The sequence below is a fragment of the Taudactylus pleione genome, unplaced genomic scaffold (assembly GCF_031769625.1).
Source record: "Taudactylus pleione unplaced genomic scaffold, aTauple2 ptg000566l, whole genome shotgun sequence".
Classification (NCBI taxonomy): domain Eukaryota; kingdom Metazoa; phylum Chordata; class Amphibia; order Anura; family Myobatrachidae; genus Taudactylus; species Taudactylus pleione.
Genome location: NW_028284968.1, coordinates 230,439 through 248,538, shown reverse-complemented (window position 1 = coordinate 248,538; position 18,100 = coordinate 230,439). Strand labels below are relative to the sequence as shown.

The window sequence follows — 18,100 nt, the reverse complement described above, 5'->3', positions numbered from 1 at the left end:
CTGCTGCAGAATATAAATTAATTTCTACATTAACACAAAGCCTCACGGTGGATGCTGGCTCCTGGCGGATTTCTACATGTCTGAGTAGAAATAATCGCTGGGAGTTTGTGAGCTATTGATCAGTACAGCAGAACGTGCTTTATACCTGCGCCTTGTGTGTGAGCAGTGTACAGATGTCTGTGTGTTTAGCACAAGTTACATTGGTTTATAACCTATAAATAGCATTTATCCCCTGCAGTGTCAGACACGTCCCAGCCAGGGTCGCAAGTCAGCCCCGATCAGTCAGTCACAGGGCTTTGCAGAATAGTGCAATACCATACGGCGGGATTGATGTATCGGGTCTGACTACTGCTTGTGCTTAACTAGCCTGGTGGAAAAAAAAGTGAGCACTGACACCGCCCTGGCATCCATGTCGTCCTAGTCCCTCCGGCCTGCGAAGTGCCTCACAAATCCGAGAAAACTTCATCGGATTCTGGAATTGTTGATCCAGTAGGGGCTGGGGGTTTATTAAACACTCTGCCCTGATTATCTCCCCTCAGTATATCGCCACTCTTACCATTACTGTTAAATAAACTGCACAAGAGGATTACATCCCAATGCAGGCCTCATGCCCACTGGTGCCCATTTCATGTGTTGCATGGTACCAGCCTTTTTAACATCAGAACAATCATACTTTTATACCTGACCAGTTATCAGCATATATGAAAAAAAAATTTTTTACCTCAAAAATATCCTCAGCTATATGGCTTCGCTGGGCCCCCTCTGGGGATATGTACATACGTGAGCCGGCTACCTGTAAGAATTGCTTTGTTGTACAGGGCGAAAGGTGAAAAAAAAAAGCTTTTGATGCTTTTAATTGGTCATGAATCTGTTATTATTATTATTATTATCCTTTAAGTATAAGGCGCCACAAGGGTTCCGCAGCGCCTTACAAAGTACAGAAACAAATGAGCACACAAGACAACAGTTATTAACAGTACAGACAATGCAGGACAAGTACATGATTTATAAACAATGCTGCATAACACCTAAATAAGCAGCAGGGTGTCAGTAATCAGTTTTAGGTGCCATTGTAAATGAAAGTAAAAGTAAGGCAAGAAGAAGCACGTGAGGAAAGAGGGCCCTGCTCGTGAGAGCTTACATTCTGAGGGGAGGGTCAGACAAACAGGGGTGACACAGATGGGGAGCATAGAGTAGTGGGTTAGGATGAGCGCTGGAAAGCATTGGGGAAGAAATGGGTCTTGAGGGCCCATTTGAAGATTAAGAGCTAGGAAGCCAAGTGATGGAGGAATTTTGCAGGAGCAGAGGGGTATAGCCAGGGTTTGGTGATGGCAAGGAAAATCAAGGCAATAGACAAAACTGGCTTTCCAGAGGGAACAGGAGAGAGGGGCAGAGGGCCTGATTCAGAGCCGGACGCTATTTGCGCTCGCTCGTTCAGAAAAAAGGGGTGGCTATTCAAATGAACCGTTCGCTCTTTGCGGTCTGTTCACGCCTCTAGGTCTGAATGAGCGTACAAAACATGCGGTCGTTTTTTGGAAAAATACGCCCCCTGGCCTGCTCGCATCCTACTTCATGTCTGCTATTTATTAGATTAATCGAGTACATCAACCAGCGTATGAACTGCTCGCTATTCTTGTGGTTGGATTTTCCTACCGCAACCTTGCGAGCAGTTCTGACTATAAAATAACCCAGTGACGTGGTCAATGACGCTGCTGTATTAATTATGCACACCTTTAAAACGCCCGTTTTGACCTTTAAGCACACCTGCGTTCTGATCTCCACTCCCCGTTTTCAAGCACCTTCCCCTGTTACCACCCACATACGCCTCCTCCTGTCACTCAAAATAGCAGGCATTCGCTATTTAGCGAGCAAACGATTTTCGGCCGCACTGACTGGTTCACGCATGCGTATTACGATCCGTACGCATGCGCAGTTGTGCAAACATCGCTCGGAACGAACGAGCGGCCGCTTACGAGCGGCTCTGAATCAGGCCCAGAGTTAAGAGGCGAGAGGAGAATGAGATTATTAGGGTTGATGTAGTGTGGAGGTGATATTGATCTAGAGAAGGGGGATAAGGAGTGTGGGGTTATGTTGCTGGCTTCTGAATGAGGAAGGGTGACAGCAAGTGGTGGGTAAGGTGGAGGTTTAGTGTGGGGGGGGGGGGAGAGGATAGGTAACTTGGAGAAAAGAGAGGGTGCAGGGTTTAGTGGTGGAGCAGCAGGACCATGGTGGAAGAGAAGTTAATAATACTGGAGTTGTGGGAGACTTATATGTGATGAAGAGACAGAGGAGGGGGAGAACATAGAGGGGACTATGGATGGAGAAATGAGGTGAAAACTGGTGGTAGAGGACAAAATAATGTAGTAGCTGAGTGAGGGAGGAGTAGAAGAAAAGAGACATTGGGCCTGATTCAGAGCCGGTCGTTCGTTCGTTCCGAGCGATGTTTGCCGAACTGGCTGGTTCGCGCATGCGTATTAAAATCCGTACGCATGCGCGAACCAGCCAGTGCGGCCAAAAATCGTTTGCTCGCTAAATAGCGAATGCCTGCTATTTTGAGTGACAGGAGGAGGCGTATGTGGGTGGTAACAGGGGAAGGTGCTTGAAAACGGGGAGTGGAGATCAGAACGCAGGCGTGCTTAAAGGTCAAAACGGGCGTTTTATGGGTGTGCATAATTAATACAGCAGCGTCATTGACCACGTCACTGGGTTATTTTATAGTCAGAACTGCTCGCAAGATTGCGGTAGGAAAAACTAACCACAAGAATAGCGAGCAGTTCATACGCTGGTCGATGTACTAGATTAATCTAATAAATAGCGGACATGACGTAGGATGCGAGTGGCCAGTTTGCGTAGTTATCCAAAAAACTACCACAAGTTTTGTTCGCTCGTTCAGACCTAGAGGCATGAACAGACCGCAAAGAGCGAACGGTTCATTTGAATAGCCACCCCTTTTTTCTGAACGAGCGAGCGCAAATAGCGTCCGGCTCTGAATCAGGCCCATTGTGTAGATGAGGCAGTTGGGGGGGAAGTCAGTAGTAGTAATGAGTGTGAGATGAGGGAGCAGTACAGGTCAAAGGTCAAAATCAGATAAAAGGAAGAACAGTGCTGGAAGATGTAAAGGCACAACTACAATAGTAAATTATAACCAAAAAAGGAGTATAGAGGTGGTAAAGTAGCAAGACTTGAGAATTAGTATAAATTATGAATATATAAAAAATAAAAATAAAAAAGGTATAGGTGTGAAACAATGGTAGATACTACAGTGGTATAAAGATAAATTGACAGTGGTATTGGAATGATTTAAACAATGTAGAGAAGAAACACAAACATACAAGTATTAAATGTTCAGTGAGCAGGTAGGTGCTTGCAATGCTGAAGCAGGGTGTTGGCAGAAGGTGGGTCCAGGTTATAATGGAAGCTGGTGGCTGAGTAGCAGGGTTTCCAGAAGCTCAGAAGATCCTTTGTTTTTTTTTCCAAGTTATAGAGAGTTCTTTTAAAATGTCGTCCTCCTGTCTTCCTCCTGCTTAACTCCTGACTAACTCTTTAAGTTATGCTGTACATGTAGTCCCACTTTGAAATAAAACCTAGCAGCCTTGTACAAGCCTAAAGCCTTGTGACCTACTGATTATATAGTTAAGCATAACATGTGTAGTCACTGATTACACCCACCCTCAATACTCTCACCCACACCAGATACAAGTCATAAAATTGTAATACAAACAAGCAGAGCCAAAACAGCATCCCATGAGGTTAGGAGATAAGATCTGACTATATAATTACATTTAAAGTTACTCTGGTGTTTACAGATATTAATTAAAGACAGTATACCTAGCAAATCAGAGAATTCCAGACAGCATTGGTTTTTCTATAATAGATGCCTGGTGCAAATATATGATTATGTTATCACTGGGCCTCTTATTTACGGAGGGCGAAATGGCCTTTGGTAGAGCGCAAATCCCTCTTTGGCGGCTGTAGGCACTGTAGATTTTCGCGGGTGTTCCCATTAAGACATTAATCAGGTTCAGCGCCACTACAAGCTGATGCAGGTGCTGTGATTACAGAATAAGGGGCATATTTATCACAATCTGCATTTTTTTATTTATTTTTTTGCGTAAATTATTTTTACACAAATTTACCATTGTGCTCATGCCGGGAGACTGTCACCAATAAGAGACCTTCCTGGCATGGAGCTGAAAGCAGTGTGACAGTACACAGCTTCCTGGTTCGGGTGATCGCTGCACATACGTGGGCATCAGCTGGCGCATGTTTCGCCTGGGGCCAAGAGAGGATTCCTTGCTGTAAAAAATTGCTATATAGAAGCCATTGGCATAGGTTAACGCCATCTGCAGATATCTGCTGCGATCCTGCCATGGTACATCTGGGAGATCCTTAATTTTTGCAGGTACCCCTCCCCCCTGCTGTTTTCAGGGGATATCCCGCAAATATTGACTGATCAATAGGCCTCAAAGGGGTAGAGCAAAATCCTAGGTGCTGGTGTAATGTACCCTCCGGTGGGCCTTGGAGGAACGGCCGTGCCAATGGCCTATTTTTCCTCGTAATAAACATCTGAGCCAAATTGATTTGGCAGCGAAATTACCACTTTAATGCACCAGGCCGAACAGCATAAGGGTTTTTTATAATAGGTTTTGTGACCATGTTAAATGGAGCATAAAACGCTCATCTTTACTAATCGCCATGTCTCACCCTTCCTTTCTATTAATTACAGTCACAACATTTCACGGATAAGGATGAGGGGGGTATAGGGGGATATAATCTTGTAGACTATGGCAGTGCTGCCTCTAAGCCATACGGGAAGGAACCTGATACTGTGCCCTCACTGGCAGAGATTAGATGCCCCCAGGCTGCAATGCGCACAGTCAGCTATTAATTAAATATCTATGGTGACATTTCAATCAACCTTAAAGCAGCGAGCGGTGACAGGCGAGAGGCGCCGAGCGTTCACAAGAAATTAGTGACTACACAATGCAGGTGTTCCTGCACGTTACGCCAAAGGAGACGTCTTAATAAATTTGTGATGCTTCCTGCTCTGCGTTCAAGTCCATCACAATCATATTACTGGCCTGACCTTGCCTATACATCCATGGTGAAATAAAAAGGTACAGGTGTTCCATGAATGTCATTTTAAAGATTGTAACTGTAACACACAACACAGAGATCACCGTATTCTTTGGCGGCAAAGACTGTGACACAACACAGAGATCACCGTATTCTTTGGCGGCAAAGACTGATTTGCTTGAACATAGAGAAATACATCTAAGTCAATACATCTTTAAGATCTAAGCTTGTAAAGCGTATTTAGTGGTATAATCCATAAGAGTGAGGTTATAGCCCAGTATGCCGGTTATTTCACAATCGTGTATCTTTATTTCTCAGCAGTAATAAAAGCTGAATGCAGAGGCTAGCCCTAACAAATGCATCCAGTAGATACTCTCTGTATTAGACCTCATTTATTTATCCATCCCTGTTTGCTAAGAAGCACTGACCAGATAGATTGCTTTTAAAGGGGTCCAGTCACGATACACAGTGGTTATACTGACTCGTGGTTCTGTGAATTGACAAGTTCCTTCTCAATCAATAGGATGACTATAGCTCCACCCACAAAATGGCTGCCTCCACTGTATGTACTATAGGGTCCACTCAATCCTTGCCTACTTTTTGGACCTGCGAGTGCAGGAGGAGGGTGTGATGAGACGACATTCCGCCGCATCATTAGGACCCGCCCTCCACTGCGCAATTACACAACCCGTGTCATCGCTCAGTGGGGTGGAGTCATGAAGATACAGTTCGCATCATAGGGCCCCATGTACAGCGTCACGATGACTTGATGTGCGTCCTCGCACAACGGGGGCAGGGCTGGATGAATGTAGATTACGTCCACTTCACCAGACAGAGGAGAAATGATGGAGTCTTCCTGACATTCCGGGAGATTAGGCAAATACTGTCCATTTTAAGATATATGTGTTTTACGAAAAGCCTGTGAGACAGTGGGCCTGATTCAGAGCCGCTCGCTCGCACTGTGCGTTCGCAAGCGGGCCGATGTTCTGCGTACGCGCACTTTCATTCTGCGCTTACGCCAGCTGCACACTGCGATCGCAACCCTCCCGCTCGCCTAGCAAAGGCAGCCCAGGGTAATGAGTGAAAGGAGAGGCCGTTTGTGGGTGGTAACAGGGGCAGGACATTAATAACAGGGGGTTGGAGATGCGAACGCAGGCGTGCCTGGGTGTTTCAACGCCGTTTTAGAGACATGCATAATTAACAGGCAGCGTCATAGGACACGCCACTTGCCTTTTTTTTACACCGATTTCCTCACAATGCTTGCGGTAGGGTAAAGCTACCTCAAGCACTGCGTTCACATCCGATGGTGCTCGATGTACCAATGTTTTAATACACTTCCTGGAGATGACGTGTGATGGTGGGCGGCTCTGCCTGTGAGATTGGGCGTACGCTCAGACAAAGTGGCCGTACGCTCAGACAAAGTGGACGCTTGCTTAGACATGGTTGGCGTGCTTATGCCTTGACGAGCGATCGCTTCCCGTGGCGTCACTTTGACAAATTTGCATACGCATCTAGTGAGTGTACGCAGATAGCGAACGGGTCTGAATCAGGCCCTATGTCCACGTTACCGATAACCATTTCCTGTATTCCCTCTGGTCACCACACAGAGATCTCTGCTGGCACCTGTGTCCTCCACGTCCTGTCAGTCGTCATTAATCACTGATAGACTCTTAATTTAATACTGGAGGGGTCAGCAGAGTAATGGAACATCCTGCTGATGTGAACAAATTGCTTTAAATGCGACAAACCAAATTAAGCCATTGAAGACCCAGTGGCAGATCAGCGGAATGTCATTCATCTGGACGCCGTTCGCTGGTCACCCCTCAGCGGTTTGTTTATTTTTTAGCTTTTGATGCCAACCAAAGATTTGCATTTTGTATTCCCTGCTGGCGTGAGAACCCTTATAAAGCAATGAGCAAGAATATTCCGCCTCCGTATTAACCCCCTTGACCTTAAATCATTAACGCTGCTCGAGAGCCATAATAAACACCCCAGTTATATCTTTCTTACACGTGTACTGTACTAGCTGCCTGTAACTGATGCCTCTATCTTTCTTGATGATCCTGTAGAACACATTGTGCATTAGTAGGATCTAATAGTTACAATTACACAGAGAAATAATTCACTTCTATCCACCATATCTTGCAGCCTGTGGCAAGCTAACGGGTATCAGCGAGCCAGTGACAATCAAGGCATCCGGATCCAGGTTTGGCTCGTGGATGACCGACCCACTGGCACCAGAAGGCGATAACAGGGTGAGTAGCTCCTTGGGATAAAATCATGTGGCTTTAATTAATGCATCCATGATTCATCAAATTGTGTACAAACAGCAGATAACTTTCATTATATATAAATATATATATATATATATATTCACCCAAGAGCTACTTTTGCATGGGTTCCTTTTTAACCTACCAAATGTCCTGCTCAGTCTGCCTTCTCGATTTCCTCTGCATATAATGCAACTGGCAGTGGGAGAGTTGGGATAAAAAGGAGGGTGAATATATTTTTTATATGTCTATGGCCAATAAATATTTTAAATGAATTTGGTAATTGTATGTGAATGCCGGTTATTTGGAGGTAGAACGCTTGCAGAGCATGGATGTGTGGCCATCTCACAGACCAGGCAGGGCTTCCGCAGTGCATGTGTTAATTAGGCAGTTGTTGGCCTGGGCTCTGTCAGTGTGTTAACGTTCCCGGGCTGTGATAAAGGTACTGTGGGGAAATCCTTTCTTGACATTTCAAATTTAAATGTCATATGTTAATGTTTCAGGAGGGTGGGTGCTTTATCCTCACAGGCCATCGCGGCAGGGGTGCACGCTCGCGTCTCCAACCGGAATTGTAAGAAAAGAACACAAGGACATTTAAAGTACTTTCATTATTTTTTTTTCTGAAGCTCATTGTCAAATGTCACAGTCCCTCCCCCTCCCCATTCATCTCCTACTGTTATTTGCATGGCCATCGGATTATGGAAATTTCCACAAAACAGGAACATGAATTCTCATTAAAAACCCTCTGTCAGAAGCCATTGGATATTGTTATTTTTTAAGTATTTGTCTGGCTCGGCTGCTGCATGACATCATTTCACACGTGAATGTGCGCCCGTCATTAACAATCCCTAGCTCTTCTTTATTTGTTATAGTTCAACTTGGTTGATTTGGGCTGCACCCCCATAACACTGTACAACAAATTAATACTTTTAATTTGTTTCCTTTCTAAAAATAGTCATACATTACTAATAGTCATACATCACTAATAGTCATACATCACTAATAGTCATACATTACTAATAGTCATACATCACTAATAGTCATCCATTACTAATAGTCATACATTACTAAGTCATACATTACTAATAGTCATACATCACTAATAGTCATACATTACTAATAGTCATACATCACTAATAGTCATCCATTACTAATAGTCATACATCACTAATAGTCATACATCACTAATAGTCATACATCACTAATAGTCATCCATCACTAATAGTCATCCATCACTAATAGTCATACATCACTAACAGTCATACATCACTAACAGTCATACATTACTAATAGTCATACATCACTAATAGTCATACATCACTAATAGTCATACATTACTAATAGTCATACATTACTAATAGTCATCCATCACTAATAGTCATACATTACTAATAGTCATACATTACTAATAGTCATACATTACTAATAGTCATACATTACTAATAGTCATACATCACTAATAGTCATACATCACTAATAGTCATACATCACTAATAATCATACATCACTAATAGTCACACATTACTAATAGTCACACATCACTAATAGTCACACATCACTAATAGTCATACATTACTAATAGTCATACATCACTAATAGTCATACATCACTAATAGTCATACATCACTAATAGTCATACATTACTAATAGTCATACATCACTAATAGTCATACATCACTAATAGTCATACATCACTAATAGTCATACGTCACTAATAGTCATACGTCACTAATAGTCATACATTACTAATAGTCACACATCACTAATAGTCATACATCACTAATAGTCATACATCACTAATAGTCATACATCACTAATAGTCATACATCACTAATAGTCATACATCACTAATAGTCATACATTACCAATTTGAGGTCAAGAAAAACTAAAATGATTTCAGAATGTTTTTACTAGCTCTAATTTTTTGAGCTACACTACTTGCACTATACTGTATGTACATTAGTAATATAGTCATAGTGAAAAGCTATTTTAAAATAATCTGATATTTTATTGATAGAACATAAATAACAGTTGTTTTAATTCAATCACAAATAAGAACACAAAACAAACATACAGCATAGGAAACACACATACAGCATAGGAAACACACATACAGCATAGGAAACACACATACAGCATAGGAAACACACATACAGCATAGGAAACAGACATACAGCATAGGAAACACACATACAGCATAGAAAACACACATACAGCATAGAAAACACACATACAGCATAGGAAACAAACATACAGCATAGGAAACAAACATACAGCATAGGAAACACACATACAGCATAGGAAACACACATACAGCATAGGAAACACACATACAGCACAGGAAACACACATACAGCACAGGAAACACACATACAGCACAGGAAACAAACATACAGCACAGGAAACAGACATACAGCACAGGAAACAGACATACAGCACAGGAAACAGACATACAGCATAGGAAACAGACATACAGCATAGGAAACACACATACAGCATAGGAAACACACATACAGCATAGGAAACACACATACAGCATAGGAAACACACATACAGCATAGAAAACACACATACAGCATAGGAAACAAACATACAGCATAGGAAACAAACATACAGCATAGGAAACACACATACAGCATAGGAAACACACATACAGCATAGGAAACACACATACAGCATAGGAAACACACATACAGCACAGGAAACACACATACAGCACAGGAAACACACATACAGCACAGGAAACACACATACAGCATAGGAAACACACATACAGCATAGGAAACATACATACAGCATAGGAAACATACATACAGCATAGGAAACACACATACAGCATAGGAAACAGACATACAGCATAGGAAAGTACTATGTAATATAGTAGCCTATACATGGGGGGGCTTTCTCTTTGCTTGTCGCTTGTACTCCTCCTCTGGGGCATCTCTTGTCACTGTCACCTTCCCTGATATCTTTGTGCCATTGCTGAGATGTCTTGGTGGAATCGCTCCCTATGCTGTCACTCAGTGCACCACAGTTATCTTGTGTGGGTAATCCCGTGAAGCGCATATATTTGAATAGGGGAGGGGACAAATAACTGATTCATTTAATTGGGTCATTAGGCTCCGCCCCCTCTGCGCAGAACGCAGATTGCTGGTAAGATTCTCTCCATTCTGCCCACGTCACTAGGAATACCCCTACATCGTCATAAATGGGCTATATCTCCAAACTCAGAGCTAACTGAGAGTTTTACATGTCATATTCATTCTTTGCATGCTGACATCAATTAGAAGTAACTATTGTAACATCGGAAACATTTTCATTGTTCTGCAGTGTAATGGAACATCATGGATTGATGATTAATATGGGGTAACACTAATATATATATATATATATATATATATATCACAGGTTCTCAAACTCGGTCCTCAGGACCCCAAACAGTGCATGTTTTCCAGGTCTCCTCACAGAATCATAAGTGAAACAATTGGCTTCATCTGTGGAACTTTTAAAATGTGTCAGTGAGTAATGAGTACACCTGTGCACCTGCTGGGTGACCTGGAAAACATGACCTGTGTGGGGTCCTGAGGACCGAGTTTGAGAACCACTGCTTTAGATCATTTCACACTTGCCTACTGTGGGGGACAGGGTTGAAACGCCTCATTAATGCCCAACCGCAAATTGTGGCATCACACACAGAGGGAGGGGTCTGACGCAATTCGATGATCTTCGATAAATGTACCCACCGGAAACACAATTTGATCATCATCTCTGTTCCCTGAATCCTTGCTCCTCTCACTAAACGATTATCTCCCAGGTAAGGATTGTACAGACAGACGCTTTTAATTTAATAAGAGACTCAATCTGCCGATTTGTTCCGCAGGTCTGGTACATGGACGGCTACCACAATAACCGCTTCGTCAGGGAGTACAAATCTATAGAGGACTTTATGAACAGCGACAACTTTACCTCTCACCGCCTCCCTCATCCCTGGTCCGGCACCGGCCAGGTTGTCTATAACGGATCCATATATTTCAATAAATTCCAAAGCCACATCATCATCCGCTTTGACTTGAAGTCTGAGGCGATCCTGAAAACCCGCAGCTTGGACCCAGCTGGCCACAGCAACGTTTATCACTACGCCTGGGGGGGCCAGTCGGACATAGACATTATGGTAGATGAAAATGGATTGTGGGTGGTTTATGCCACCAACCAAAACGCTGGTAACATAGTTATCAGCAAACTCGATCCCAACACTCTCCAGATACTGAAGACCTGGTATACAGGTTACCCCAAGAGAAGTGCCGGAGAGGCCTTCATGATCTGTGGGACCCTCTACGTCACCAACGGCTATTCCGGTGGAACCAAAGTGCACTACGCTTACCAGACCAACACGTCTAACTATGAGTACATTGACATCCCTTTCCAAAACAGGTATTCACACATTTCAATGTTGGACTACAATCCCAAGGACCGGGCCCTGTACGCTTGGAACAACGGACACCAGGTCCTCTATAACGTCACCCTGTTCCACGTCATCAGGTCTGATGAGTTGTAGCTCCGCCCGTCTCCTACAAACTGACCACAACCGGTAGGGTTGGGCGCAACTCAAGAACAGAATGGCTGCCAAAAAAAAAAAAAACCTAACCGTCCATCTCAAAGATCTGACCGAATGAAATCGATTCCCGCGCCCTCTCGGAACGTGACGTGTACACCGGCAGATCAACGAGAACTTTTACATCTGTTAACACTTCAGCAAAACAAAGCAAAGAAAACAAAAAAATTTAAATCTGCTGCACTTATGATCCAAGAAAAACAAAAACAAAATACTCCTGTCTTTTAAATGAAACAAAAACATTATGTACAAGGCAATGACTGTTTGCTACGACGAACAATACCCGACATTAAAACTGTAGGTCTTTAATTGACGGGAAGCTGTTATTATTAGGACAAGGAGACTACGTTATAATTCCAGAAAGACCGCGATCTTAGGAGCTGATTCCAGAGCAGGTTGTTACAGAATCTGGAGACCTAATGCCTCTTGGTATTGTAAAGAAAGGAGAATTACTGTTGTTTTTTTCTAGATTTAAAATGAAATAAATACATGAATAAAGGTCCGGAGACTGGAAAAGTGTTGTTAGTACCGAAGCTCTCTCCTAATCACGATGAAGTCTGTATTCTGGCTATAATGGTAGTTTGTCCATATTGTTTAAACTTATGTATCAGAAATTATCATGTATAATGTCCGTTGTAATCTGAAGTATTCAGCTGTATTTGTCTGTTCACGCGATGAATGTTGTTCAATTTGAAGTAGTTCAGATTTATTAAGAGCAATGAATTTTATTTCTGTAAAAATTAAAGAAGGAAAAAAATATTTATTACAGATAATATATACATATGGATATATGATTATAGAGAAAACGTAATTATAGGACGCGCGAGGGGTACACTGGCTGTTGGAATAGAGAATGTATCCTGTGATAATGATATTATTAGCAATGATTGCGATCAGGAAACACTAGCTGTCTGTGGAATACGTCTAGCTTTTTCCTACCCACTCTAAGTAAATGTATGAAAGAACTAGAAAAGGTGTTTTTTTTTTTTTTTTTTTTTTAATTATTATTTAAAATAGCCATCAGGAGACACATATCCACAAGAGACATTATTTGTACTATCCACAGCTATCTGAAGAAAAATAAAAAGATATTAGAAGATTTTGTAATCGCTTATTTTTTCCTCTTTGTGGCCATTGTTTCACGCAGGATAAAAGCAAAATGTGCTCACTATGATCTCACCTAGGGGGGAGATGGATCTGGCCTCTGAGAGAGTCAAAGTGGAGAGAGCAACCAATCAACTTCTGTCATTTATCTAGCACATGTGGGGTAGATGTACTAAGCCGTGGAGAGAAAGTACCAACCAATCAGCTCCTAATTGTCCTTTCACAAACACAGCTTGTAACATGACAGGAGCTGATTGGTTGGTACCAGAGCCGTAACTAGACTTTTTGGTGCCCTGTGCCAGAAAGAGCATTGGTGCCCCCCTCATTTTTCAAAGGGACATAATGCACCCAAAAAAGGGCCACGGCCTCATAGGGAAGAGATGGGAGAGGCCAGGGGATGCTGGGGATGAAATAAGAGGAAGCTACAAGTGAGAATGGTAATAAACAAAAATTTGACAGGCCCAAACAGCGCCCCCTGACCTGTGGTGCCCTGTGCGATGGCACCGGCCACACTACCCTAGCTACGGCCCTGGTTGGTACTTTATCTCCATCCATTTTTATCTCTCTTAATGGCTTATGCTGGTTACACACTGGCCGATATATTAACCGATCAATTGATCAGCCAATATATCTGGTTCCCATCGGGCAGTGTGTACAGACGATATGTTTGTGAATGCGTCGTTCACAGACATATCGTATTGGCTGTGCAGCACAGTGGATGGACAGATGTCTGCAGACCGCGCGTACACAGCCAACTACGGGGAGGGCAGCGGCCCCACCCCGCCTCCCGGCCAGCGGGACCCGCGGCTACCTGCAAGATGATGGACGTTCAGTGTTTAAGAACGACCATCATCTGCAGATACATCTGTATAGTGTGTACCCGCGATATGTCGGTGAACGCCCCCCCCCCCCGGCCAGACACAGATGATGGTTGGTCAGTGTGTATGAACGACCATCATCTGCAGATACAGTCAGGTGCATAAATATTGGGACAGTGACAGAATTTTCATATTTTGGCCTCTATTCACCACCACAATGGCTTTGAAATTAAACAAACAAGATGTGCTTTAACTGCAGACGGTTTCTATATGTGCCTCCCACTTTTTAAGGAGCCAAAAGTAATGGGACAAACTAAACAATCCTAAATCTAACTTTCACTTTTTAATACTTTGTTGCAAATCCTTTGCAGGCAATTACAGCCTGAACTCTGGAACGCATAGACGTCACCAGACGCTGGGTTTCGTCCCTGGTGATGCTCTGCCAGGCCTCTACTGCAAATGTCTTCAGTTCCTGCTTGTTGCATTCCAAATGCAAATGTCACACCTAGAATCAACTACAAACCTTTTAGCTGCTTAATTGATAATAAAATAACGAGGGAATAGCCCACACCTGTCCATAAAATAGCTTTTGAGTTGATAGTCCCATTACTTTTGGCACATATAGAAACCGTTGTAATTCCTACACCGTTCACCTGATTTGGATGTAATTACCCTCAAATTAAATCTGAAAGTCTGCAGGTAAATCACATCTTGTTTGTTTCATTTCAAAGCCATTGTGGTGGTGAATAGAGGCCAAAATATGAAAATTCTGTCAATGTCCCAATATTTATGCACCTGACTGTATATCTGTATAGCGTGTACCCAGCATTAGTCAGTGTGTAAGAACGACCATCACCTGCAGATATATCTGTATAGTGTGTACCCAGCATTAGTCAGTGTGTAAGAACGACCATCACCTGGCAGATATATCTGTGTAGTGTGTACCCAGCATTAGTCAGTGTGTAAGAACGACCATCACCTGCAGATATATCTGTATAGTGTGTACTCAGCATTAGTCAGTGTGTAAGAACGACCATCACCTGCAGATATATCTGTATAGCGTGTACCCAGCATTAGTCAGTGTGTAAGAACGACCATCACCTGCAGATATATCTGTATAGTGTGTACCCAGCATTAGTCAGTGTGTAAGAACGACCATCACCTGCAGATATATCTGTATAGTGTGTACCCAGCATTAGTCAGTGTGTAAGAACGACCATCACCTGCAGATATATCTGTATAGTGTGTACCCAGCATTAGTCAGTGTGTAAGAACGACCATCACCTGGCAGATATATCTGTGTAGTGTGTACCCAGCATTAGTCAGTGTGTAAGAACGACCATCACCTGCAGATATATCTGTATAGTGTGTACTCAGCATTAGTCAGTGTGTAAGAACGACCATCACCTGCAGATATATCTGTATAGTGTGTACCCAGCATTAGTCAGTGTGTAAGAACGACCATCACCTGGCAGATATATCTGTGTAGTGTGTACCCAGCATTAGTCAGTGTGTAAGAACGACCATCACCTGCAGATATATCTGTATAGCGTGTACCCAGCATTAGTCAGTGTCTAAGAACGACCATCACCTGCAGATATATCTGTGTAGTGTGTACCCAGCATTAAGGCCCCCATACATCAGCAATCTGAAAACCACAATTGAACAATTTGAAGATTTATTGCCCGATTTTAGGATTTCCCAATCTAGCAATCTGCGCCCATACACTACAGATCTTTTTCAATGATTTGCAGATCGATTGCAGCAAACACAGATCTGGCAATCTTGAAAGGCCCATCATTTTGCTAGAAACGGTCTGCAAATCTGCTGATCATGTCCATACACTAGCAATCTACAGCCCCAATCAATCTGTGAAATCCAACATGTTGGACAATCTGATTAAACAATTCCAATCACTTTTTGGTTGCAATCTGCGATCTGTGAAGCCCATACATTGCAGATTTTTAGACACAATCGATTGCAAATTGCAGGATTGCCACAATCGATTGCTGATGTATGGGGGCCTTTAGTCAGTGTGTAAGAACGACCATCACCTGCAGATATATCTGTGTAGTGTGTACCCAGCATTAGTCAGTGTGTAAGAACGACCATCACCTGCAGATATATCTGTATAGCGTGTACCCAGCATTAGTCAGTGTGTAAGAACGACCATCACCTGCAGATATATCTGTATAGCGTGTACCCAGCATTAGTCAGTGTGTAAGAACGACCATCACCTGCAGATATATCTGTATAGCGTGTACCCAGCATTAGTCAGTGTGTAAGAACGACCATCACCTGCAGATATATCTGTATAGTGTGTACCCAGCTTTAGTCAGTGTGTAAGAACGACCATCACCTGCAGATATATCTGTATAGTGTGTACCCAGCATTAGTCAGTGTGTAAGAACGACCATCACCTGCAGATATATCTGTATAGTGTGTACCCAGCTTTAGTCAGTGTGTAAGAACGACCATCACCTGCAGATATATCTGTATAGCGTGTACCCAGCTTTAGTCAGCGTGTAAGAACGACCATCACCTGCAGATATATCTGTATAGCGTGTACCCAGCTTTAGTCAGTGTGTAAGAACGACCATCACCTGCAGATATATCTGTATAGCGTGTACCCAGCATTAGTCAGTGTGTAAGAACGACCATCACCTGCAGATATATCTGTATAGCGTGTACCCAGCATTAGTCAGTGTGTAAGAACGACCATCACCTGCAGATATATCTGTATAGTGTGTACCCAGCATTAGTCAGTGTGTAAGAACGACCATCACCTGCAGATATATCTGTATAGTGTGTACCCAGCATTAGTCAGTGTGTAAGAATGACCGTCACCTGCAGATATATCTGTATAGTGTGTACCCAGCATTAGTCAGTGTGTAAGAACGACCGTCACCTGCAGATATATCTGTATAGTGTGTACCCAGCATTAGTCAGTGTGTAAGAACGACCATCACCTGCAGATATATCTGTATAGTGTGTACCCAGCATTAGTCAGTGTGTAAGAACGACCATCACCTGCAGATATATCTGTATAGTGTGTACCCAGCATTAGTCAGTGTGTAAGAACGACCATCGCCTGCAGATATATCTGTATAGTGTGTACCCAGCATTAGTCAGTGTGTAAGAACGACCATCGCCTGCAGATATATCTGTATAGTGTGTACCCAGCATTAGTCAGTGTGTAAGAACGACCATCGCCTGCAGATATATCTGTATAGTGTGTACACAGCATTAGTCAGTGTGTAAGAACGACCATCACCTGCAGATATATCTGTATAGTGTGTACCCAGCATTAGTACATCTCCCCTGCAGTTTTTTGAAATGACAGAAGCTAATTACTTGCTTTTGGCAACTTCTCCACTTCCTCTCTCTCCAAGTCTTGATACATCTCCCCTTATAAGTGGGCGCCTACTTACATGATCACTGTATTTCTGTGCTTTCCAGGCCCATATTTATATCATCAGACAGTCGTTGCTCTGGTATGTGACATAGCTGTGTACAAGGCAATAACAATGTATTTGAGAGGGTTCCCCACCTTCAGATATCTTTATCCTCTGGTTTGACATTGTCACCAATTCTGGACCAAAATTAAAAAAACTCTGTAACCCAAAGTCCTAACTGCAGACTTCTCTATACCCATTGCTAGCGTGCCCCATTGCTAGTGTGCAGAGGTTTCCTATCGCCTCCAAACCCCAATTTTTCATACTATATAATTCACAGAGCTCAATGGGAACCAGCGTAAAACATCTGCATATCTGGTTGTGACGTTATCTCGTGTAAATCTGCCTCTAGCAGAGGGGCTGTGGGGTCACTAATGAAATCTGTGTACTGGGTCACTGATCTGGGAGGGGGGGGATGATCAGGGGAGCAAGTAACTCTGTACCTGGACAAACCATATTGTAATACAAGGGGTGCAAATACTGTACATACATTTTTTGTATGCAGGGTAAATACTGGCTGCTTCTGCATGTAGCCCACAGATGCTGAAAAGCTTTATTCTTACACTGCAATTTAGATCTCAGTTTGGACTCACTCCTCCCAAATCTAACTCTCCCTGCATATGTTACAGCTGCCCCCACCTGCAGTGCAGCATGCTGTTACCCAGGGGCAAAGTCACTTGTTCTGACTACTGGAGACCAACTGTCTCCAGTAGTCAGGTAATGGTGACTTCCGCCTGTGCTGGTGCGGTACCGGTATTAGTAACA

The 18,100-nt window shown here is 43.0% G+C and overlaps 1 protein-coding gene across 3 annotated transcripts in view; it reads left to right on the top strand.

Annotated features, from left to right (window-relative positions):
* Positions 1-13,049, top strand: part of OLFM1 (olfactomedin 1) — a 109,522-nt gene extending 96,473 nt beyond the window's left edge. For all 3 annotated transcript variants that reach the window (XM_088453036.1, XM_088453035.1, XM_088453034.1), the window contains 2 exons: positions 7,225-7,331; positions 11,227-13,049. In XM_088453036.1, coding sequence (XP_088309162.1) covers positions 7,225-7,331; positions 11,227-11,901 — 782 coding nt within the window. In that variant the 3' untranslated portion in view covers positions 11,902-13,049. The remainder of the gene's footprint in view (positions 1-7,224; positions 7,332-11,226) is intronic.
* Positions 13,050-18,100: the final 5,051 nt, after the last annotated feature.